This window comes from Rhinolophus ferrumequinum, chromosome 3, assembly GCF_004115265.2.
Source record: "Rhinolophus ferrumequinum isolate MPI-CBG mRhiFer1 chromosome 3, mRhiFer1_v1.p, whole genome shotgun sequence".
NCBI lineage: Eukaryota > Metazoa > Chordata > Mammalia > Chiroptera > Rhinolophidae > Rhinolophus > Rhinolophus ferrumequinum.
In genome coordinates, this window is record NC_046286.1 from 101761445 (window position 1) to 101786724 (window position 25280).

General features: G+C 40.7%; 1 protein-coding gene across 5 annotated transcripts in view; it reads left to right on the top strand.

The window, feature by feature from the left end:
- MAP3K4 (mitogen-activated protein kinase kinase kinase 4) overlaps nucleotides 1–25280 on the top strand; it is an 84082-nt gene that overhangs the window by 14644 nt on the left and 44158 nt on the right. For all 5 annotated transcript variants that reach the window (XR_004422265.1, XM_033099707.1, XM_033099713.1 and 2 more), the window contains exons 2-3: nucleotides 11151–11341; nucleotides 15540–16903. Coding sequence is in view for 4 of the 5 variants with exons in the window: in XM_033099707.1 (XP_032955598.1) it covers nucleotides 11151–11341; nucleotides 15540–16903 (1555 nt within the window). In the remaining variant the exon portion in view is untranslated. The remainder of the gene's footprint in view (nucleotides 1–11150; nucleotides 11342–15539; nucleotides 16904–25280) is intronic.

Sequence of the window (25280 nt, forward strand, 5' to 3'; positions counted from 1 at the left end):
TCAGTTTTAAGGATTCCTAAGGCATTCCGCCTCTCCAGTGAGCAGGTCTTTTCCTCTGTTGGCTCCCAGCAGGTGAATTTGTCTTGCTTGTTTGGGGCGTATAGACAGACGAGCTGTTTAAGTTCACTTGAGGCTTAACTAGTTGAGAAGCCTTGTGTGTGAAAAGGTCAAAGTAGTGTTAGACAGTTGTGTGCGTCTGGATGCCCGTCTGCTGGTGTCGGCTGGTTATGGGCAATACTCTGAGGAGGAGGATCGGTTCCCTCGTGCCCCTCCCCTGCTGATGCCCTCCCTGGCGGGGTAACCCGATGACTGCCTGCTGCCCTGGGTACTCTCGTCCCTTCACTCTGGCCACACTGCCCTAGGTCGTCATGGCCTTTCAGTTTCTCCAGGGAGCCGTGTGCTCCTCTGTCTGGGATCCTTCCACACGCTCTTCCTTCTGTCTCCGTCACTTTCCTCCTCCCTCTTCTGGTCAGTGCCTTCCTAGCTTTGAAGTTTGTTGAAATGTTCCTTCTTCGGAGAAGTCTGCTCCTGTCTCCTGGTCTGCTTCGTAGCCTTGCTTCAGAGCATAAGTCAGAACTGCCCTTGAAAGGTGTTTGTCTGTGTGCTTGCTTACATGCTAACTGTCCACTTCTTTTCACGGAATGGACTCCCCCGGAAGGCAGGAATGGTGACTCTTGTTCAGTCCTGTGTTTTTCCTCAGCTCCTAGCACAGCGCTTGCCCACTGGGGCCTTTGTTGAAGGAGCAGCAACACCAGCCTGACCTGATGGTGCTGCTAGAGGCGCAGAAACCGGTGTAGTTCTCCTTGGGAGGGAGGTGAAGAGCTGCGGCCAGGGAGAGGGCTTACGGGGGACCTTTTATTTCGTAAATAAGTAAGCCATGCAAAATCTTCACTTTTTTTTCCCCTCATTTAAGTTGTAGCCAAGCTGGGTCCCCCTTGGCCTGAATTTAGATGCAATATCTTACCCAGGCGAACACCTCTATTTATAGGTGAGGCAGTTATGAGTTAGAGTGGTCAGAGGGCTTCACCAAAGCGGTGCGCCCTAGAGATGCCTGGAGAACTAGATCTCCGAACTGTCCCCCACGCTTGCCCAGAGGTAGGGACCTCATTCCACAGGGGGAGTAACCCTCCCTGCCTGCCACGGGGACGCCAGCCAAACCAATGACTTGGGACTTGGGCTGAATGGGGAGGGGCCACGAGACTCCAGTTGTGGCCCAGACACTTCCCAGGGGAGCAGACAAGTTACCTTGGCAACTCTTTCCCCATTCTGTGACTTAGGGCTTGTGATGTACCAGCAGGGGTGTTGGGAAGATCCAACCGGGTAACATTTGTGAAGTGCCTGAGTGAGGACCTAGGATGTAATAACAGGTATTTGATAATGAGTACCTCTCATAATGGACAAGAATTGGCCTTCTGGGCAAAGGATCCTTCCCTAAAGTGGTGCCAAAGGCTCTGCCGAGCATTAAATGAGATTATGTTTGATATTTAGCGTAGTGCCTGGCAGATGGTCAGTACTCAATACCTAATGGTGGCAATTATACTGTTACAATGAAATTGCTTGTTACGGTGGAACAAATTATACAGCTGATTAGAAATCTGGTACATCGCCCAGTTTTGGAAGTCACTATTTTAGAAGGCATTTCCTCACCTACCTTTTAAAAAATGTTTCAAATCATAGTCATCAGTTATTTGTTATACATTGATAAAGAATTGCTTAATTTTGTGATTAATGTTACCTTTTTCATTTAGTCCTGGCTCTTAGTGTTTTATATCAGTAGAGTAGGAACGCCAAATTTACTCAACATTGTCATGGAACTGTTCCATATCATGTCATTAAATTAATTCTTAAAATAAACTTTTAATTTTAGAACAGCTTAGATTTAGAGACAGTTGCAAAGAGAGTACAGAATTCCCATGTATCCTGTGCCTGGTTTCTCCTTTCGTTAAACATTGTTGTGTACCTTTGTTACCGCTAAGGATGCAATATTAACACTTTATTATTTACTAAACTCTGTACTTAGATTTTATTCGTTTCCCCTAATGTTCTTTTCCGGTACCAGACCCCGCCAGGACACCGCATTGCATTAGGTCGTCATGTCTCCCTCGCGACCTCGTGGCTGTCGCTCAGACTTTTTGTTTAAAGACTAACAGTGTTAAGGGGCACCGCTCAGGTATTTCGTAGATTGTTCCTCAGCTAGGGTGTGTCTGCTGTTTCTATCGTGGTTTGACTGGAGTTGTGGGTTTGGGAGGACGACCACGGAGGTGAAGGGTGCTTGTCATCCAGCGAGGGCACAGGCTTGCCACACGGCTTATCGCTGATGCTGTTCACCGTGACCGCCTGCCCGCCAGCCGATGGAATCGTGTCTGTCAGTTTCTCCAGTGCAAACTTCCTTTTTTCTCCACTTTTCTCTACTGTGTTCTTTGAAAGTGAATCACTAGAAGTGCAGCCCACACTTAAGTGGTGGGCAGTATCTACATCCATTACTGGGATTTGTTCTGTACCGGAGATTGGTCTCGTTTCCCATTAATTTATTTGTTTAGTAATTATTTATGTCAATATGGATTCATGGGTTCATGGTCATAATCCAGGACTGTGTCATTTATTTTGTTGCTCAGATTGTTCCCGCTTCGGCCAATGGGCGCTCTGTTCCTGTGTCCTAACGTACTCCCATTGGTTTGTTTTTTGTTTTTTTGAGCACTTCTCACTTGCTGGCACTACGAGATGCTCCCGGCTCATGTTACAGCTTCCTTGCCCCAGTCCTGGAATCAATCAGCCATTTCTCCAGGGAGTCCTGCTTCTTTTATTGGAGCATGGTATTGGAAACCAAGATCTGGTGCCACGATAAATGAGCTCTTTCTGTGCTAATGTCAAAGCAGAAGTGAGAGATTTAATGTCCAAATTGTCCTAATTGCTTTTCCCACTTTGTTTTCCATTTCCTTCACTGGAAACCCTGGGAGAATATCTCATATGCTTGTATTTCCTAGATTTATCCTCCTAACAGTTGGAGTTCATCTTTTGAATGTGTATGTGTGTCATAGGGCATATTTATAGTTAACTATTTTTAAAGTCCAAACTAGGGAAAAAGATAACTTGAGCCAAGGAGATTCAAACAACTCATGTGTTTTCCTATAGAAAGGGGCTCTTCAGTTACTTGATTTCTAAGAATGACAAGAAAGTAGTAATTCATGATAGAAAATGATTTTTTTCCCACAAATTCAAATTATAATAAAGGAATAAAAAATGTTCTAATTTGTAAGAAGAGTAGGTAGAGGGAGATCATAATTCTTTTTTGCTACCTTTTAAGTTTTAAACATTTTTTTGTTTCTCTTTAAACTCTTTTTAATGTTTTATATGCACTTGGCATAGTATAAGTCCCTTTGTTTGTGTTTCCTCCCAGTTTTGATACATTTTCCATCTTCCAAATTTCCCTGCCACAGCCCCATAGTTCTTTTTAGTCAAGCCTCAAAAAACCTTTTGAATGAATCATCACTTTTATGTTGCTTCTTTTAAAAATTTGTTGTTGTTGTTGTTGGCATTTCATTGCAAAATGCATCCACAGTGAGACTGAAGTGGTGTTTATTTTCCTTTCTAGTGTTGCAAGGACATCCCTCCTACCTTTGCTGTCTGCGTGCGTCACTGGTGCTCAACCAGGTGCATCTAAGGGTTTTCATTCCGTTTTGATTCTTACACATATGATCTGATACTGATTTGCAAAGCTTTGGATAAAGATATAGGATAGATATACTCACGCATTTCTTTGGAGATATTAGATGTGGTAAAAATAAGAAAGTATACCTGAAAAATGTCTTACTCTTTGTCCACTCGTTTTTAAATACTTAACTGTTTGCTGCAAAATTGCAGAAATAACAGAAATAATCACATTTGTCTTTCAGCTGTAACATGACTCCTGTATTTATATGCCCAAAGCATTTTTCACACTCTCTCTCTTTGTTCTAGTTCCTTTTGGGTAGTCTTCTGGTTAACCAAAAGTGACAAATAATATGAAGGCTTTAAAGCATTCTGTTACATTTGTTTCTATGATTTTGTAAGTTTATTTTCTGAAATCTTTCATCTGAAAATATTTTATCAACAGCTTATAATTATTTTTATTTCTAATGATGAATAATGTTTCTCCATCTGGGGTAATTTTTCTTTATTTGTTTTCTATCTTTGGGTGCTCTTTGTGTTTTTCTTCGTTCAGAACTGATAAAGTATATTTTGTATAAATTTATGAGTGAAGTAAATGACTTGTCCCAGAAGATCTAAGACAGGCAGGCCTATCTGCTCATCTTCCTAACCCACTCCAAGACCTGAGCCTGTCCATTTCTTCTATAAAACATCCATCCAGTTATGAATGCTTATGGCTAATAGGGTACTTTCAAGAATGCTTGTGATTTTCTGTTTCCATGAGTTGAAGAGTGCCTGGTTTGTTCCTAAATCTGTTTAGGTGTATTGTACATTTTAGTTATAATTGCATGATTTAGTAAACCATTATGCAAATACATGAAATGTGAATACAAAAAAGACTCATAGTTTCTATATAAACTAATTTGGAATGCTTTGGAAAGTCTAAAGATCCGTCCCAAAAAGAAAATTGCCATCAAGTTAGTTATAGGGGAGAATTATTAAAGTTTAGGAAGAAAAACCATAAAAATCCTGGAAAATCACTCCACGAAAGTCTTTACATTCTTGTTCTATTTTGAAGAAACAAGAGAGTGGAGCTGCCCTTGGTTGTGGTGTAGGTGACACAGTTGACTGGTGGCTTCTTTCAGGGCCTCACACTACACCGCAAGGCTGTGGCCCTCATCAAAGGAGCGATGGATTTCAACCCAGCCCTGGGCTTAAAGTGAAAATAAAATATTTATGTTTTGTTTGTACGTTGGTTATCTATTATGAGTTAACAAACCATACCAAAGCTTAATGACTTAAAGTAAAAACCATTTATTATTTGTTACGGCACTGAGTGGCTCTTCTGCTTCTTGTGGTGTTGGCTGGGGCTCAGGGACAGCTGGAAGGTCCAAAATAGCCTCGCTCACAAGCTAGCAAGTTGTTGCTGCTGTCAGCTGTGAGCTAGCTGGGCCCTCTGTCAGGCAGCCCCTCCAGCCGGCGACACGAGGCTGCGAAGACCGGGGCAGCCTGAGGGTAGCTGGGCTTACTTCTTGGTGGCTCATTTCCCCTGGGGTACAGAAGTGGCCTTCTTAGGGTGCAGGCCCGGAACTGGCCCGTGTCGCTTTTGCTACATTCGTGGGTAAAACAGCTCACGGGCATCCCAGAGTCAAGAGCAGGTGATTATACACAGGCGTGAATACCGGGAGGCCAGGTGCGTGGGGCGCCTCCAAAGTAATAGCCCCACAAACGTTTCAGTTTTTGTATTTGCATGGTTCATTTTTAGTGCTTTTAATATATATATTTTAAAAATTAACTCACCACAAGTTCTACTGACATTTGATAAGAAGGCTTCTAATAGAATAAACTATTTGCAAGCCAACTCACAACAATTGGATCAAAACTTGTATTCTTACTAATAAGCGTGGAACCATAGGTGTTTCAGCCTATGTGAATCTGATTCCAAAACCATGATTCCTTATTCCGTACCCCATGGCTGTGGTTTTGGTCAGTAGATAGTCATTTTGGCACCAAGGGTTGCAATACCACTTAACTTATTATCAGAAATAAATAATCTTTAATTCTTGTAGCCTTTAAAATTTACGTTCTTCAAATAATTAAGTGTGGTTGTATTTTAATAGAGTTTAGATAATGATTAGGCCAATATGCCAAAAGCAAAACTATTTACTGCACACGTTCATGTATTCAGCAGGTGGTTATTGTGCCCACACTGCTCCAGGCGCTGTTCTGGTCCCAGGGGAACAGTGGTGAAGAGGACAGACGAGGGCTCTGCTGTCACGGAACCTGGACTCTAGCTGCGGAGAGTTTTTTGTTCACTTCTGTAGGGAGTCTTTTTTTTTTCTTTTTTTAATATCTACTTGTTCAAAAATGATGAATTTTAGTTAAAAAACAACAAAAAAAAGTCTGGTGTCTATCCTGAAAAATAACCAAGACTCGCTAGGCTTGTGAAGACCCTACACTCTGAATCAATGCAAAAGTTAATAGTGAATGTTAGATGCGTTTGAGGTTTGACAACAGCTCACCTGGAGGTTAGCTGATAAACACTCAACTCTAGGCTAATATAAAGATCAACTAACTTATTAATTAGTTGGCTCTTACAGTACAAACCAAGCATGCAACCTCCAAGTGAGCTTAGCTCCCTTTGATTTATACTGCAGGGCAAACACACTATACAAGTTCTTAAAAATCAGAACCCTAGAATCCGTCCCTTCCCCCTCCCTTTCCCCAACAGCAGAAGTCTTCCCTGAATTATTACTTGCTAGAGAATAGGTAACTGGGGAGATGGAAATGGTGGAGAGAATCTTACGCAGATGAGCACTATACTGTACGTCATAAGTGAATAAAATATTTTATTTCTGAGGACTTTGCTATATAGAACATTTAATGAAGTTAACTTTTAAGGGCTTTTGCAAAACCACAGATGTTTCCAAACTCATCTAATCCAACTCCATCATTTTATAGATGAGCTATTCTGGTCACCATGTGGTTTACCTACTATGTCAGAGCAGAACTATTTAACCCCAAGTAACTTGAATTTTTGTCTTGTCTTGCACACATTTTTAAATTTAAAAATGACACCAAACTCCTTTGGGTTGAGTTCAAGACATACTTTTCTTAGACCAGATTCTGTGCCAAGTGAATAGTACTTTAGCAAAGTTTTATGTTAAAAGAGGGAAACGTGGTTTTATGTGACTGTCAGAAGTTTAGTACCAGAAAGACATTTCACATTTGTATGTTTTTAAACACGAGTAAGGCAAATGTTTCAGGGCAACTGATGTAGACCTTGTACTACTTTCCTCTTCCAAAATAATTGGTATCCATGGAAACATTCTGAACCAGTCAACCGACCACATTAGCTCATCTCACATGAGTTAATACAAAATGAGCTTTTGGATGCTTTTGGTTACTTAATTGAAATGATGTAAGTTCTTTTGAAGTTACCACTAGTATTTATTTTCCTTGATTTTGTGTATAAATGTTTGGTTTTTTTAAGGAAAAAGAATAAACTTTTGCTTGATTCCCCTCCCTCCATTATGTATTGCTTCTTAGCTAAGGCTCCCCAACTAAGTTGTTTTTCTTTAGCTGCTTTTAAGATTTTTCTTTTTACCGGTTTTCAACAGTTTGATTATGATGTGCATAATCAAAAACTGGTAGTTTTTTTAATAGTTCTTCTGCTTGGAGTTTGCTGAGCTCCTTGGATCTGTGAGCTTATGGTTTTCTTCAAATTTAGAAAATTTTTCAGCCCTTATTTCTTCAAAGATTTTTTTCTGTGCCTCCCTTTTCTCATTTTAGACTCAATAGCCCATGCCACACTGCTTGATATTGCACCATACATCACTGGTGCTCTGTTCTTTTTCATCTTTGTTTCTCAATCTTTTTCTCTCTGATTCATTTTGGATAGTTTCTGTTGCTATGTCTTCAAGTTCACTGATCTTTTCTTCTGCTGTGTCTAACCTCTTTTTAATTCCTTCCAAGTATTTTTCATTTCAGGTATTTTTTTTTATTTTTCATCTCTATAGGTTATACTTGAGTCATTTCTGGTATGTTTCTATTGATTTTTCTCCTGGTTTGGGTGCTATCTTCCCGTTTGGTAATTTTTGATAGGATATCACACATGTGAATTTTATTTATAGGGCGCTAGACTCTTCATAATTTTTAAAATAAAGAAGAATAAAATAATGTTGGACTTTTTTTCTGACGTAATTAAGTTACTAAGTTACTTGGATGGAATGTAAACTGATAACATTTGCAACAAGTGTGAATACCATCTTGACTAAGTATATTCTGAGAAAGTATTTAAATACATAGTTTCACCTTTGTATAATGCTTGCCCTAAAATTCATTTTAATTATGAATTATAAATATTATGGCTAGCAGTACCACATGGCATTTTTCCTACCTCCTTTTCTGTGATACATAATGGATAAGGAGGGATGAAATGTATTGTGTTTTATCTTAATATATTGTTTATAACAGTATTTATCTTTACTTCCACGTGATTCTTTTTGTTGGATGTTAGAATAATTAAATAATTTGGGAGTGGTTTGAAATCAGCAGTTGTTTCTTGTGTCCATGTATAAAGACTAAGGTACAAAGTATAAAGACTAAGATAGATGACTTTTTGTTTTCTAATAGATGCAGGTTTAAAAACAAGAGAAGTTCAGCTTCTGTAGAATTATTGCAGTGATTTCCTTTTCTACTTTGATTTGGAGAGTACAGCCAAATGAATTTTTCCATGAGTAGAGAAATAACTTGCCCACAGTTGGAGGGCAGTACAGAACAAATACCTTTTTCTGTTTCTTCAAATTAAATTCTTTAACATTAACTAGATTTTTATTAAATGTGCTTTCTTAGACTCTTGCTCCCCCCCACCCCCCCTTCCACCCCCAGGTAAAGAACAGGACTCGTTTCCATGTAGATCAGACAGGGGTATTTATTTAAAAAAACAAACTCTTCTATCCTGAGATCGTGACTCCTGGGGCTTACCATTGGAAGACTTGGCTCAGTGAAGTTTGGACATTTTCAATCCTCTTCAGAAAATCCTCCTACACTTTCATTTTGCATTTCTTGAGCTCATTCATCCACACAGTACTACTGCTGCTGGATATTAGTAAAACATATACTTTTATAGCCCTGTTTGATATTTTAGTATTTTCCACATAGCCCTTTGTTTCCATTATTTTGTTTTGATTTCTTCTTGGATCTTCACAACTGAATTTCCTGAAATATTTTACAATGTTGACCTTACAGATTCTAAATTAGTCTTCTTCACTTGATCTTAGCCAAAAGGCCGAGAAGCGATTAGTCTTAGAAAGATTAAGTCATGCATGCAGTCTCCCATCCAGTAAGGCTGCAACGAGGCCGCAGGTCTTCTGCCTCTGAGGGCACGTTTCTCCCTGCAGAGGGCGTGTTCTGAACGGGGTTGTGTGTGTGCTTTCCTATCTGACTCCATTTTTCTGGTTATCCTGATGCTCCTTGTTGTGTGGCCTCGATGTATTTAACTGACTAAATGTTTGTGCTGTAGTTTTTAGTGGTGATCGTTCTGGTTTATGAAATATTGTGGAAAACGCGGAATGGTTTTGAGCACTATGCTGGAAATTATTGGAGATATAAAAGTAGTAAAATAAATACAAAGTTCTTCCTTAACCATTGGCTGTATCTTAGGGGGAAATAAAAAAAAAAAGAGTTATAATAATTGAATTTGAAAGAATTTAGAAACTGTTAAAAATGTTAAAATGGTTTCTGGTCCTCTGTCATGCCCAGTGGGTGGTGAGTGAGTACCTCGGGGTTCAAAGTCTGTCATAGGAATAGTATCAATCCTTAGTGAACCTTCACACTGTTACGGCTCCTTTGTTAAGCGTGCGTTACGGGATTCACCCCTTACAGGTATAGAGTCTTAAGTATTCATGATCCTTATTTGGGAAATGTACAATGTGGAGATTTTATAATAAATAATTTGGCCAAGGCCCACACAGCCTGTGAGCAGCACAGGCAGGATTTGAACATAAGCCCCTCACACCACAAAGCCATCTCATAAATCATTCCGAAGCCTGTGCCACTAAAACTTGTGGAATTGAAATTAGCGACCTTGACATTCTATAGCCATGTCCTTTCATCAGCCAAATTGACCATTTTGTGAGTGTAGAAGCAACGATGTTGGTAATTTCAGGTTAATCTGGAGGTTACATTGTTTGCTGTAGGACCTTGTGAGATTTAAATAATAAGAGAGCCCATGGGGATAGGTGCATTTAAAACTTACTTTTAAATTTGTGCGTGGTTTCCTTTGTTTTAGCTTTCAGGGTGTTTCACTTGTACATCTTACTGTGTGTGCACATATGTGTGGAGTGTGTGTACTCAAAGTGTCTAGAGTGGTGTTAATCTGATTAAAAAACCAGTTTTTGACCCGTCAAAGGGATTTCAGTACTGTACATTTGTATAATTCTGCAGCATTTTAATTTTTTGAGAGGTAATTTATTTTCTGAAGTTTTATGTGTCAGTCCAGTTCAGTAATAATGGTACCACACATTTTAGAGTGGTTTTTCCTTTTTTCCTTGTGATTTTGAAATAGGTTGATTTTATATCAGGTTACAAATTGCCAGGAAAAGAAAAACCTGGTTATATCTTGGATGTCATTGCAGTTATGTTTATAAAATCTGAAGTATATTTTATAAAGAATATTCAGAATGGGGTAGGCTGATAATAAATATTTGAAAGGAGCTTTGTGATTGATTCCTTCTAGTTTGCTGTTTTGGCATTGTATTTGTTCTCAGTTTATATCATTACATTTTAGTTTGTTAGCTTTGCTAAAGTAGAACTTTATCATTATTTGAGAAGTTGGCTGGGGACAGAGCATTGGCAGGAAGTGTTTCCCGAGAACAAGTCAATGAGGAATTGCGTTTTGAAGGCAAAGAGAATGAATCCCTTTTTCTTCTCTCACAGCCTCCTTCTCCCCGTCTAGCCTCAGCTCTGCCTCCTACTGTTCATCAGAGGACATAGAAAAGTTGACCTGCCGTATGTTATCAGTGCTCTGTGTTGTGCTGCGTGGGGCTGGTGAAGTGTCCCTATGTTTTCTGTCTGTCTGTCCGTGTGTGTGCTGCAGAAAGCGGGGGGATCTCTGCGGTCCAGGGCAGAGCTGCACTGGCCCGCTCAGCCATTCAGCGTGGCCGTGGCTGGCACACAAGTGCCCACTGGGTTCTGTCTGATCTGCATCTTTTAGTTCTGTGCTCTTTTTCCTTAGTCTCTAAGTTCTTAGTTTTCAGCTTTATTTCTGTTCAAAAGAATCCTACACACAACAGAAACTGCGCGTCAGTTCTGCCCACGTGGTCAGAGCAGCGAAGTCAGTCGTTGCTTCCTCTGAGTGAAGAAGGTCTCCTTGTGCGTTCCCACAAGCGCAGCTACTGTGCTGAGGAGGACACGCAGCCACAGGAAGGCTTTACGGAGGCTCCTTGAGAGAAATTTCAAGTAGTGGAAATTTGAATTCGCATAATACGTTCCTGAATATTTTCTCTGCTTGTGTTTCATAGGCAAGAGTGCACGTTGGGAGATCCAGCTTGCAAGACTTCTGAATCTGATCCAGAGGACTTTTCGGATGAAACAAACACAGAGAACCTTTATGGCAACTCTCCCCCCAGCACACCTCGGCAGATGAAACGCATGTCAGCGAAACACCAGAGGAACAACGTGGGCAGGCCTGCCGGTCGATCTACTTCGAAAGGTAAGTCTTGTCCCTAAAATGACACGCGGGACAGGGCGTGGCACGTTTGGTACATCGTCTTTGTATAACATGTCACTACTGATTGATCCTCTCTCTGATAGTGTTAGTTATTCCTTCTATTTTGAGTTTGATTCTAATGCTGCTTTTACATTTTAGGTTTTAATTTTTGAATTATTGCCACTAGCAGCAGTATTGTGAATAAAGGAGAACAAAATTCTCCAGAGATAGAAATCTTTGTCCTGAGTAATTGTTAGTCGGTGGTGGGAGGCACTTGTATTTCTCGTAGGTGGTGGAAGACCCCAAGTGTGGGTGACTCAGCGTACTCATCCACGGTGGCCGCTGGCGTAGGGGACAGCGGGCCTTCTTTTGTTCTTGGAATCTCTTAGGCGGGGGTGTCTGGATTCTGTCTTGCAGACGTGGCGTCTTGGGCAGTTGGGGAGGCAGAGCCAGGCTTCCTTCCCCAGGACCCCTAGGCAGTCCCAGATCTGCGCGCTGTGCCGGTGCCGTGTGCTGCCCTGCGTTCAGGGCCCTCCTCGCCCAGAGCCGGGCCTGGATGGTACCACAGAGCTCGTCGCCGTGGTCAGAGCCTGCACTCCGCTGCTCTCTGTTTAGAACCGCACAGGTCCTAGAAGAGTCGCCTCTGTGTTCAGTTTTCCCTTCCTCCTAGCTTGCCACAGCTGTTCTTTTCTGAGGTAGATGATCGAATCGTCCTGACCTGCGCCCATTGTGCCGTTTCCTGGCACGGAACCTCAGGTCACTGAAGCCCGTGGTACTAGAATTTCCCTGCGAACTTTGGCAAACCACTTGTCCTAAAGCTGACCTCATAGCCTCTTGGAATTCACCCATCTGTTACTGCAGAAGATAGGGATTTCATTTTCTGTCTCATCTGAGAAATGCCCCCATCGCGTGTTCTCTCTGCAGAAATCAAACCCGTTCTCATTTCTCCCTTTGTGTGGCCCATGTTCTCCCTTCTCTCTGGCCAGACTCCCTTCCCACCGTCCTCCTTCCACACGCTGGTCTCTCGTGGTTGTGACGGCAAGTCACTGTGTCCGTATCCAGTCTTTCCTCAGGAAAGAGAGAGGATTTTATTGTATTTATTTGCTTGACTGAAATCTTACCCAAGGATGAATTCCTAAGTGTAACTTGCCTGTCTGTCCCACAGGGAAGATGATTTTTTTCCTTCCTTTTAAAACTTTATTTCTTGTAGGCCGTTGAACCTGTGGCCTGTGCTTACCCCCCTGGAAATTGATAGCTTTCCATTGCAATTTGTCGTCTTTAAAGTCAGTCCATATCCAATGCCTGTAGAAACTCCTTGTCTAAAATAGTAGCATTGAAGCAGCATCTACTGATTCAAAGTTAGTTAAAACATGTTTGCTTTGTGGTGGTAAAGTGAGAAGATGCCAACAACACACCTGCTTTTCCTTCACTTGTCGTCCGTACTATTGGAACAGGAGTTGAGAGCACAGTCTCCCCATTTTGTAGACTGAGAAACTGAAGCGTGGAGTTTTAAGGCCACTTCTTTAAGGCCAGAAGGCTTGCGATAGCGGCAGGACTAGGTTAGGAACTGGTTCTCCTGGTTCTCGATATGGACTTTTCCCTGTGCAGCTGCAGGGGTGAAGCTTGCCTGAGTGCAGTACTTGGAGTTGGCTGGTCCTCTGTCACCGATCAGTCAAAAAACCGGTCACTAGGTATTTGTTGAGTTCCTGCTGTCCTCCTGGGCTGTGGAGGAGATGGAAGGAAGAGGGAAGGTGGTCTCTTTCCTCCTCCACTTCTTTCCATTGTTTATTTCGTAAAATTAACAGAATTTTAGATCTGGAAGGTGTCTCAGAGACCTCTTCCAGTTCCTGCCATTTTTCAGGTGAAGAAGCGAATGCCCAAAAACCAAGCCATTGCAGCTGTGTAAGAGCAGACCTAGACACCAAAGTCCTTGATAACTTATTATTACAAAAGATTACTTGTGTGTTTTAGATGAAATCTTATCCAAGGAGGAATTTAGAAAATACAGACAAGAAGAAATAAAAATACCCATAAACCTAATAAGCAGAAATAACAACTTCTACCATCTTTGCCTTGTAATCTCTTTGTTTGCCTCCATTTATGTTGTTCTATATTTACTGTTTTATAGCCAGCTTCTTTTTTCATTTAAGGCTTTATGGACTTTTTATGTCCTCGAATACCCTGTGCTGTTCATTTCAGTGGCTGCTGTATTGTTTGTAGCAGCATTTGCACAGTTATCACTAATAGTTACCAGGTGCTTACTGTGTGCTAAGCACTGTGCTTAGGTCTTCAAAAGAGTTATCTTTTAAATATCATAGTAACCCAATGAGGTGTAGGTCCTTTATAATATTTAATTTACAGTTGAGGAAATGGCGCAGAGCGTTTCCAGGGCTCTTAGTTTTGAATGCCCCAGTCACGTGTGTATTAGAAAGTAGCTTCGTATGTTGCACGTGAGTTGTTTCTTGCCTCTTGTTCATGAATACCAAGAAAAGATGGAAATGAAGCCCCCATGTTGGGCAAGGGGGCTGTTGGAATGTTTTGGCGGCGGGGTGTGTGTTGTGTCGGAGGGACAGCCCTTGGGAATGGCTTTGCCAGAGTGCCTGGATTCTGATCCGCGTTCTGCCACCGTCTGTATATGCAGCCTCTTGTCTTCTGTTTCCATCTGTAAAACAGTCTGCCTTGCAGCGTTGTGGGGATTGTATGTTTAGTCAGTATTAGCTGCCATTGCTATCGTAAACTAGAGTTCTTTCTCACTGTGTATTATTTTTTTCTTCTTAAATTTTAAAGTAGAGTTAAATAATTATGACGTTGAGTATATCCGTATTGGTGCCCCCATTTTCAGGACATTAAGTCTCAAGTCATATACTGTGTTTCCCCGAAAATAAGACCTAACCGGAAAATAAGCCCTAGCACGATTTTCCAGGAAGCCATCTCCTGAACATAAGCCCTAATGCGTCTTGTGGAGCAAAAATTAATATAAGACCTGGTCTTATTTTTGGGGAAACACGGTAGCTACTAAGTTAAGGATTTGGGACTCCAGCCTGGGGCAGTGCTGCCTGGACTATGCATTTCCTTGTAGCTCTTCCTGACCCTTTTTCTTCCCACTATGTATGTTGTCACCATAGTTACCTTTTCATTAAGTCTTTCTTTCCTTCCCTCCCTCCCTTCCTTTATCCCTTGACCTCTCTTTCCTTTCTTCTATAGCCCTCCTCCCCTCCCCTTCTCCTTCTCCTTCCTTCCTTCCTTTCTTCCTTCGTTCCTTCCTTCCTTCCTTCCTTCCTTCCTTCCTTCCTTCCTTCCTTCCTTCCTTCCTTCCTTCCTTCCTTCCTTCCTTCCATTCTTCCCTTGTTTCTCCTTCATTCTTTCCATGGAGTCAGAATTTGAGTGATGCCATAGGCATGTACTCTTTTTGATGATGGATAGGCTCTAGTCCCATCTCCAGTAGGAATCACACAGGTGAACACACAGTGTGCGGTGTTGTGTGGTAGAGCTGGAAAAGTGTGATGTTTACCTTCTTTGCATTAATTTGAATGATTTTATGTATAACAGACCAGGCAAATTATACTAAATTAGTCTATATGTCTTCAATTTTCTTAATGTTAAGTTTAAAATGTTTATTGTTCATTTGTTTGTGGCCAAGAAGAAATCAAGGGATAGAATAAATTAAGGTTAACATTTTAGCTTATTATCTGTCTTTCAGTTTTTTTATGAGAATAATCTTAAAGATGCTTTCCTCAATCTACTTCATTGTACAAATGAGAAAAGTGACTCAGGAAACTTAGGTGATTTGCTCTAAGTTAATACACTTAGTTCATGGCAGAAGCAGGAATAGGAGGTGTTCTGCAAACCAGGGTCCTGGCAGATCTGTTGTATTGTTTCTCCCTCTTAAGCTGAAGGTGGTAACTTGTGAAGATTTGAGTCTCTGGGTAACTGTACTGTGTAGCATTGAGGGAAGCAGCTCGTTTTAGGTTAGTAGTGAAGAATGTTAGAATATAGCAGGGAATGGATATAAGCTTTTTAAAAATTTAAAGAGAAATGTTATATATATTTTTGATTCTTTTAATTTTCAGCATATGTATGATTTTTTCCCTCCAGTAACAGCCTGAAAATATAAATACATATGAATATCAGTTTTATTGAAAATATTGAGACTAACTTCATATTTTAGAGTAATATAATGTTACATTTATTTTTTTAATAGAAAAAATGAACGTGTCAAGCCAGCCTCCACATAAAGACACTGGAAAACTCGGGGAGACTGTGGAAGAATACAGCTATAAGCAGGAGAAGAAGATCCGAGCGGCCCTTAGGACAACTGAGCGCGATCATAAGAAGAACGTGCAGTGCTCATTCATGCTGGACTCCGTGGGTGGGTCTTTGCCCAAAAAGTCGATCCCAGACGTGGATCTGAACAAGCCTTACCTCAGTCTTGGCTGCAGCCACGCCAAGCTGCCAGTGTCTGTGCCCATGCCCATCGCCAGAACTGCACGGCAGACTTCCAGGACCGACTGTCCCGCAGATCGCCTCAAGTTTTTTGAAACGTTACGACTTCTGCTAAAGCTTACCTCAGTCTCAAAGAAGAAGGACAGGGAGCAAAGAGGACAGGAGAATACATCTGCTTTCTGGTTTAACCGATCTAACGAGCTGATCTGGTTAGAGCTACAAGCCTGGCATGCAGGACGGACCATTAATGACCAGGACCTCTTTTTATATACAGCCCGTCAAGCCATCCCAGACATCATCAATGAGATCCTTACTTTCAAAGTGAATTACGGGAGCTTTGCTTTTGTTAGAAATGGAGCTGGTTTTAATGGCACTTCAGTAGAAGGGCAGTGCGGAGCCCCTCATGGGACACGGGCTGCGGGTTATTCAACATACCACGAGCATCTCCAACGCCAGAGGGTATCATTTGAGCAGGTCAAACGAATAATGGAGCTGCTGGAGTACATAGAAGCACTTTATCCATCGTTGCAGGCTCTTCAAAAGGACTACGAAAAATATGCTGCAAAAGACTTCCAGGACAGGGTGCAGGCACTCTGTTTGTGGTTAAACATCACAAAAGACTTAAATCAGAAGTTAAGGATTATGGGCACTGTTTTGGGCATCAAGAATTTGTCAGACATTGGCTGGCCAGTGTTTGAAATCCCTTCTCCTCGATCATCCAAGGGCAATGAGCCAGAAGACGAGGGCGATGACACAGAAGGAGAATTGAAAGAATTGGAAAGTAGCACAGATGAGAGTGAAGAAGAACAAATCATTGATCCAGGGGTACCAGAAACCAGACAGCCCGTTGACAACACTTCCAACAGCCAGTCTCAGGACTGCATATCCAAGAAGCTTGAGCGGCTTGAATCTGAGGACGATTCTTTTGGCTGGGGAGCACCAGACTGCAGCACAGAAGGAGGCTTCAGTAGACATTGTCTCACTTCTATTTATAGACCATTTGTAGACAAAGCACTGAAGCAGATGGGGCTAAGAAAGCTAATTTTAAGACTTCACAAGCTGATGGATGGTTCCTTGCAAAGGGCACGTATAGCACTGGTGAAGAGTGACCATCCAGTGGAGGTACGTTTCCAGTAGGCGTTGGCATGTTCTCGTCCTTAGTTCCATTATTACTTGTAAATTACAGTGTGTGTTGTGTTGATTATTATGTACTCTTATAGTCTTGATATTCTTAAGACATGAGTGGGAGTTATTATACATTGAAGATTTAAACATTTTTATAAAGTACTGTGATCAGTGGGGAAATGGATCTATGAAAACCGTACAAAATTTAGTGAATTAAGTGTAAGGTCGTATGTGGAAGGGAAAAAATCCAACCATATAAATATAGGATGGAGAAGGACAAGCTAGGTATAAATAAAGAGGGAAGAAAGCCACAATCATGGGTGACCACAAGCTGAATATGAGTCAGTCAAAAGTCAACATGATGCTAAAATATTTTTAAATATGGCATCCAAGGTCATGGATATAGTTCTTTCTCTATTCTTTGCAATAGCTTACTCTCTTTTTGAGTAGCATGTCCAGTTTTGGTCACTGGATTTTAAAGAGATGTGAATTGTTGAGAAATGTGAGAATGATCAAAGGAAAAAAGTATACACTGTTTGGTAAGATTTAAAGTGTTTAGCGTAGGTGATGGAAGTCTAAGGGGAGGTGTTAGTTATTATCAAATACATGATTCACATGGTGAAGATTTTTGTGATAGGTGAATGCCTGCTGGAGGAAGTGGTTTGAAACTTGGTTTTGCACAAATTTGGTTTTGATAGCTTCATATCTCAGAAATTCTTTACTGTTAAGAATAGTAAAAGTAAACGGGCATATTGTTGGGTATTGTTCTTGAGAATAAGAATACAGGCTGTGGTGACTTTCTGTGGTGACTTTGCGTGTTCATCTGGAGATCCCGTCCACCTGTGTTAGCTTTTGATTCTAAATTTTAGGAGCTGTATACATACATATATATATACATTTTTAACAAAAAACTTCTATTGATTACACAGTCTGGCTTGCTTTGGAGTCAGAGATGCTAAGACAGAAGACATTCTTTAAGATGGGAAACACTGGAAGAGGACCTGAGTTTGCAAGATTTTTATTTTTAATCTGATGGCCAGATCATGAACCCCTAGGAGAAAGGGTCAGGCATTCACATCACATAGCGAGATGCTTGCAAAATGAGTCAACACTTTATAGCTATTATTTTGATTAGAAATCTTAAAAATGAATTTATATATGTGATTTTCTTTAAACAGTATTTTAACTCTGAATGATTCTTATTTGTACATTTTTTTAGAGCAAATGAATTTTTTTCCTGTTTAGTCCACGAATAACTATTTTATAATAAGATTTGATTACAACGCAGGTTTCAAAATCAGTAGAGCAAAACTAGATATGTGATGATAAGGATTCGTCATATACTTCAGATGGCGAATAACTTACTTTGGTCTAGTGTTTTGGCAAGAGTGGCGCAGTTCCAATGAGGACACCTATGGGCAAGACAGGGTTGGCAGTTTTTGTTTTTATTTTAGTGACATGTCTTACTTAATTTTTATTTTAGTAACATGAATGAAAAAGCTCCAGCAGTGTCACCTCATCTCTGACTCAGTGGTTCTCCTCGGAGAGAGGGGCTCCTGATGAGGGCCCCGGGAGGCCTGTCAAGCTTCTTGAAACTGCTTTCGATGCCGTTCCCCAAATTGTCTTTCTCTCCCCGCCAGACCCTCCCTCTGTAGCAATGAACCATTGCTACTAACAGGAGTTCTTTGCAATCTTTAGATGTGTTGGAGCAAGAAAAACATTGAGAATGAGTACGCTACGTTTTATATTAAACTCATGCTGAAAAAGACAATAGTAGGTAGCCCATAGTTTTCTCATCAGAATTGTGTTCTCATCAGAATTGGGTTCCTTTGGTTTGACCAAGTGAGATTTAACTGAAAAGGTTGTCCTTATTATAGAAAAAAAGACACACATATAAATTCAAAGCTTAATAAGTGTGTGAATTAAAGACTTTCTTTTAAAATTGTCTGTAGATCGTTTGGTTTAAAAAAAAATGAAGTAGAGGAGCCCCTGTTTTAAATTTTGGTTTAAAGAGGTATGACTTGTAGAAGAAAGGTGAGAATGATGAAAAGAAACAAGCATACACTATTTGGTAAGGTTCAAGTGTTGAGAGTAGATGGTGGGAGCCAAAGGAGGTCTTAATTATTATCAAATAGATGTTTCAAATGGTGAAGACTTTTGTGGGAGGCGTGTGCCTACCCGAGGAAATGTGTTTGTCAAATAATGAAAGCGTCACCAAGAGCTAAAGGAGAAATTCTGTACTGGAGATTAATCTAATAATCTGGATTACTCTAATTAATATTAATCTGGAGATGAAGCTAATAAAAGCATTTTAATGAACTCAGTAGGAAAGTAAGACTTTGTTTTTATTCCCATTTCAGGAACATAATTCTATAAGGGGAGATGTGTATGTATGTATGTGAATACATGGATACACCCCTTCCAGGTTTGTTTTGTTTTAGTCTTTTTACTAAACACGAAAGAGCAGGAAAGGACCACAACTTGGAAGCCAGATAACTGGATTCTATTCCTTGATGTGGCTCTTTCTCATCACATAACTGTAAATGACTTACATTTTTGACCCTAAGTCTGTTTGAAAAATGGGCATAATTCTTTCCTATCTACTGTACAGGGGTCTTGTGAGGCTTAAAAAAGACATTTGTATAAATAGTAAAATGCTGTAGAAGACAAGTATAAACTGTTTTTTTTTTCCAAGTTTTGCTCCATTTTTTTCTCCCTTGAAGCAAACTGGAAGTCAGTATGGGCAAGACTGTTCTACATTGTTTTTATAATGTATTTTACCTTTTAATTACCAAATAATTGTATATTTTAGGGGCATATTAAACAGTGCGTAAACTTTTAGGTTTGAGAACGATTTTATCATTCTTCATTGTTAGAAACATCTCGACCAACCGTAGATTGTACTCAGTACATATCTTCTATTTTGCATTGTTTTTATGGCTATGGGGTAATAGTAAATATAGTGGGAGGATTTTGTAGAAAAGAAGAAATATACTTATGATATTTGATTTTGTTCTCTGTGTTTTTATATTTTTATTTATGATTAAGTTACTTGTAACTAGAGTTTATAAATAACATATTTAATTCTGCTTGGCTTGTAAGCATGCTTTAGAAAACAATTTTCCTCTAAAATTTTATTATATTTAAAAATCTTTAAAAAAAATTGCAACTAATAACACCAAAAAATCTGTTTGCAATTTGTTTTAATAATATGAATATCATAAATAGCCTTAATGTTTTGTTCAAAATTAGGTAACATTGTAGCTCCCTAGTGTCTGTAAATTCATATTCTCAGGACACATTTCTATTTATACTCTGATTAACAGATGGGTTAGTTTCCAAAGTTCACTTTGTAAGATAGTTGTTGGTATCTTGAAAATTCTTATGTAGAGAAACTGCTGTAAATGAGGTTCATACCATCAAATAAAGCTTATTGACATCTAAATAACTGAACAAATAATGCCAGCCAAAGTTTTCTTCCTGGCAGCAAGGACAACATAATAATGCAAGAGGAAAGATGAGCGCTCAGAGATAGAACAGAGCTCTCATTTTCTCCTCCTTTTTTGGACCCAGAGATGATCCTGGTTCTTTTGCATGCTTACTCATTCATTTCCTGGTTTTCTTATTCCCTTGGAATTTAGAGCATCCCAGGATCTCGTTGTTCCTATTTACTTCTCCCACTTTGCTGTAATCTAAGTCCCTTAGCGTGGCCGATGTCAAGTCTTAGGAATGAATGTATCTGGTAACCGTTTCACGCGGGTGTCTGTGATGGAGAACTCCTGGGCTCCGAGTCCTGCCCCTTCTGCTGCTTACAGAGTGACCCTTCCTGACCTTCCTCAAAAATTAGTGGGCATCCTCTCAGCAGTCCAGTAGTTTCTAGGTGCCCCTCCCAACAGTTATTGCAGCTAAGTGTGGGTTTTGTTATATTATTTATAGTTCGATTTTAGTTGAAAAAAATTAAAACAAGAGGCCATGTAAACATATATAAAAGATTTATTCTTAATGTCAAAACTACTCCCAATGCAATTGCAGTCTTATTATTTTTTTGAATGAACTTGTGGTCTTGGAATAATTTTAGATTTCTAGAAAACTTGCAAAGATATATAATAGTACAGAATTTCATATGCTCTTCATCCAGCTTCCTCTAATAGCAACTCTGGTACATTTGCCAATATTAATATAGTGACATTGATACAAAATACTGTTAACTAAACTATAGACATTATTTGGGTTCCTGTTTTTCTACAAATGTCCCTTTTCTGTTCCATGATCCAATCAAGGACACCACATGGCAGTTAGTTGCCGCGTCTTCCTCGGCTCCTCTGACTGGGATAGCATCTCAGTCTTGTCTTTCACAACCTGATGGCTCAGAGAATGTCCATGAATTGGGATTTGTCTGATGTTTTCCTGTGCTTAGACTGGGGTTATGGGCCTGGCCACGAATGCCACAGAGTTGAAGTGCTCTTATCACGTCATATTGTCACCGTGGGCATTAACCTTGATCCCTTGGTCACGGTGGTGTCTGCCAGCCCACCTCTCCCCAACCCCGCAAGTTACTGGTTTCCCCTTTCCGCACTGGGGTGTTTGCAAGTGAGTCCCTAAGTGCAACCCACACTGAAGGGGATGGACTTAATCTCTATTCCAAGAGTGGGGAGTGTATCTACACATATTAACTTGGAAATGTTCTACATGAGATCTGCTGCTTCTCTCCCATTTGTTTATTTAGTCATTTATTGATGGCAGTATGAACTCATGAATATTTATTTTTTGCTTTGGGTTATAATCCAATGCTATTGTTATTTATTTTGTGGCTCAGATTGTTCCTGCTTTAGCCACTGGAGCTCTGCCAGTTGGCTTCTGTGTTCTGTAGACACGCCCCCATCTTTTTTTGCGTGGTTTTCCCTTTGCTTTTGAGCAATTTCTTAACATTTTGGCATCATCTTGTATTTTCCCTTTTCTGGTCTTGAAATTAGCTGTTTCTCCAAGGATCTCTGGTTCCTTTTACTGGAGAATGGTCTCCAGTAAATAACCTTAGAAATGAAGGTCTGAGCACTGAATGTGTTTGTTACTGTTGGGTGTCATTGCTCTTAGGTCCTCTCAGTGACCGAGTCAGACACTGTGGGCATGTCTTGTCACCTCTGTGTGTGCACAGATCCGTGGTTCCTTCTGGCTCCCCATCCATTCGTCCGTCCATCCATCCATCCATCCATCCATCCGTCCGTCCGAAATCAACCTAGGTTCGTACTGGTGTCTGGTGCTGGTCCAGCCCCACAAGTTCCATCCTAGCCTTTCTCCTCGGCTTGTTTGTAGCTTATTTCTCCTGCAGTGAGGAACTTGATCTCCATCACTACAGTTTATTTGCATATTTGTGCAACCCTGGTGTGCTCGTACATGTAAAGTAGTTTCAGAATTGCTTGCCAGCTCTCTGTGAGGAATAAATTTAGTAACTGGAGTACAGTGTTTCATTTCATTCTTTCTGTCTTTACTCTTGGAGTGTATAGTCAGAACATAAGTTTTCCAAAGTTAGTTAGGTCAGTACGTTTTTTCTTCACCCTCTTCAGTGAGGTTATATCGTACATCATAGTCAGATTCATTTACCTCAGGCTGCATCCCATCTTGGCACTTCCCAGTGTCCAGTTGATTTTAAATTTGCCTACTGTAAAGGTTCACTCTTTGTATTGCACAGTTCTGTAGGTTTTGTGCATTTAAAATGTTAAATACCCATAAAATATTTGAGCCATAGATTGTGATATGGTTAATTTATGCTCCTTCCTTTTTGTTTTACCTTATGAAATTTACATATTTTCAGAAGAAGAGAAAGATAAAATGAAAATTTATATTTTAATGTAATATGCAAAAAAATTAGCTGTCTGACTTTGCATATTGCCGTGCATATTACTTCAAATTTTAGGAAGGTTTTGGTAACTCTGTTAATTACTTGCTTTGAATTAGAAATGATCACGTAATTATTACAAGTTTAGTGGCCAATGAAATTGTTTGTCTTTGGATCCAACAACAGTTATGCTAATTTTTTCCTATAAGCGCAAATCCTGAAGAGGTTGCCTTTTACATTCAGAGTGGATAAAGCTTGTAGAACGGGACATACATCTACATAACCAGCTCCCACTTACTGAGTCTTACTTACCATGTGCCAGACGCAACAACCGAAGGAAGTGGCGTTTTCAGCTCTGTGTTTTACAGTTACAGAGAGTAGGTCACTCGCCCCAAATCACAGAAGCTATAAATTGTTGGAAGGATTCAAGCCCAGGGTTCGGGGGTACCAGACTTTAAACTGTGCTGATGGTTTCCAAACCTGGCTGCACGTCTGCATTGCGGCAACTTTTAAAAGCACACGTACCCATTCCCTTCCTGGGTACAGGGCAGATCAGAATCGCCCTGGGTAGGGCACGGGCAGTGGCACTTGTAGCAAACCTCCCTCCCGTGTGCTTCCCGTGCAGCCAGGCGCCCCTCCCCACTGCCACCGAGTCAGCCCATTGGGCACAGCAGGGGGCTGCAGGACTCCCCTCCCCACGTCTCAATCGGTGCTCCTGGTCCATCGTCATAGGTCATTTTTACCTGCTCCAATCATCACCTGTCTGATTTCATTAGTAAAGTTACGCAAACTTTTTAATTGAGGTAAGTGGCAAGCTAACAAGCACATACTTGCTCATTTGCCTATAGGTTTTCTGTTTTCTTAAAAGAAGTGTGCTTCTGTCAGGGAAAGTAGGAAGTTGGGCTACAGTGGTTTTGGCTACGGTGAGCCAACGGCATCAAGCCTGATGTCCGACAGAACAGAACTCACCCGCGGACAGCGGAGAGCATGGTCGGTGACGACAGCAACACAACAAGACTAGTAGCCAGCGTTACCTGAAACCTCGCTACATGGAGGGCTTGGTCAAGTAACGTGGTCAGGGTTGCACGTCCGGCAAGTGGGAGAGCCCGGACGCGAACCCAGAAGTGGCTCGAAAGCCGGGCTCTTAACCATACAGTATTCTGCCTCCTGAAGTTACATTTTGTCCCACATGGCTTTAAATGTTTTAGACTTAGTGGCTAGCATTTAAAAATTAGAAGGGTACATGAAAATCTGGATTTTCCCTTTTCCTTGAAATGCTGGGAGGCCTGTCCACACCTGGCCCACCTCCCACACGGCAGTATCCGACGTTGTCCATTTACCGCGGCGCCCACTGTCTCCTACTCTGAGCTGTCACCCGACCCTAGCTCTCCGTGTACGTCACACTCCTGGCCCTGCAGACATTTCAGTTTGTGACATGAGCCCTAGTACGGAAGCATAGAAACTAACTTTTGAAGGGTAACGTAAAGACTGTTTTGATCTAGTCCTTCATTTTGTAAAACAAGGTGCTTTCTATTGTTTTACTTATTTATTGAAGCATATTAAAAAAAACAAAGTCGCTGCTTATCCTCTACCCCTGCTCAGTGTAGTTAATAGCTGTGCTTGTATCTTCTAGGCTTTTTTGTGCATATATAAATATATGTCTTTGTATGTAATGCAGATACATTTTTTTAAGAAAACGTGATAATGCTGCATCTATTAGATGACTGGTGGGTTGTGCCCACCCACTCGCCCTTCTCCACTCTGCGTCTGTCCCTATCGCTATGTGTAGCTCTGCCTCAGTTGCATTTACCAGCTACAAGCTACTGCGTTATATGAATGTGTCATGACTTACTTAGTCATTCTACTCGTGGCTTCAGTTCTTTTTTCACAAGCCTAGTAGCTCTCTTGTTACCTGATGTAAGAGGCTGCTTAAGCTTTGATTGTACGTCTGCTCCAGACTGGGGGTCTGATGTATCTTCAAGGAGCCCTCGCTGCTTTTATTGGGAAATGATATTCCAGGACCACAGTCTGGGCTGCAGCACTGCTCATTGCAGCTGCAGTGGTCGGCCATGGTTTTTGTTCTCTTCAGCGGACAGAACACACACACGCAAACAAGTACACACTGATACTGAGACTAACAATTCAAATTTGGAATCTCAGATGTCTACTCGATCTCTCTTCACATTTATCACAAGTCATCGTTTAAAAATTCTGTGGCTATTTCAAAATTTTTGCCTGTTATGAGAAACTAAAGTATGTATTAATTTTAATGCAAAAATACGTGTTGAACATAATAGAATGTGAGTTCTTCCCTGAATGACAGGGAACATAGATAGGAATAACACTTGGAGGCAGAATAGCTGTAATTGCTGATGTTTTCAGTTGAGAAGTGGATATTTTCAAATTGTGATAGATTCAGTTTTCTCAGTAAAAGGAGAGGGCAAGGTCTTTGAATATAGTGGGTCAGCTTGATGTTGCCAGAGGTTTAAGAGCAGTGGGAAAACTCCAAACCCATGTTTTATGGGGAAAAGTACATTGGGT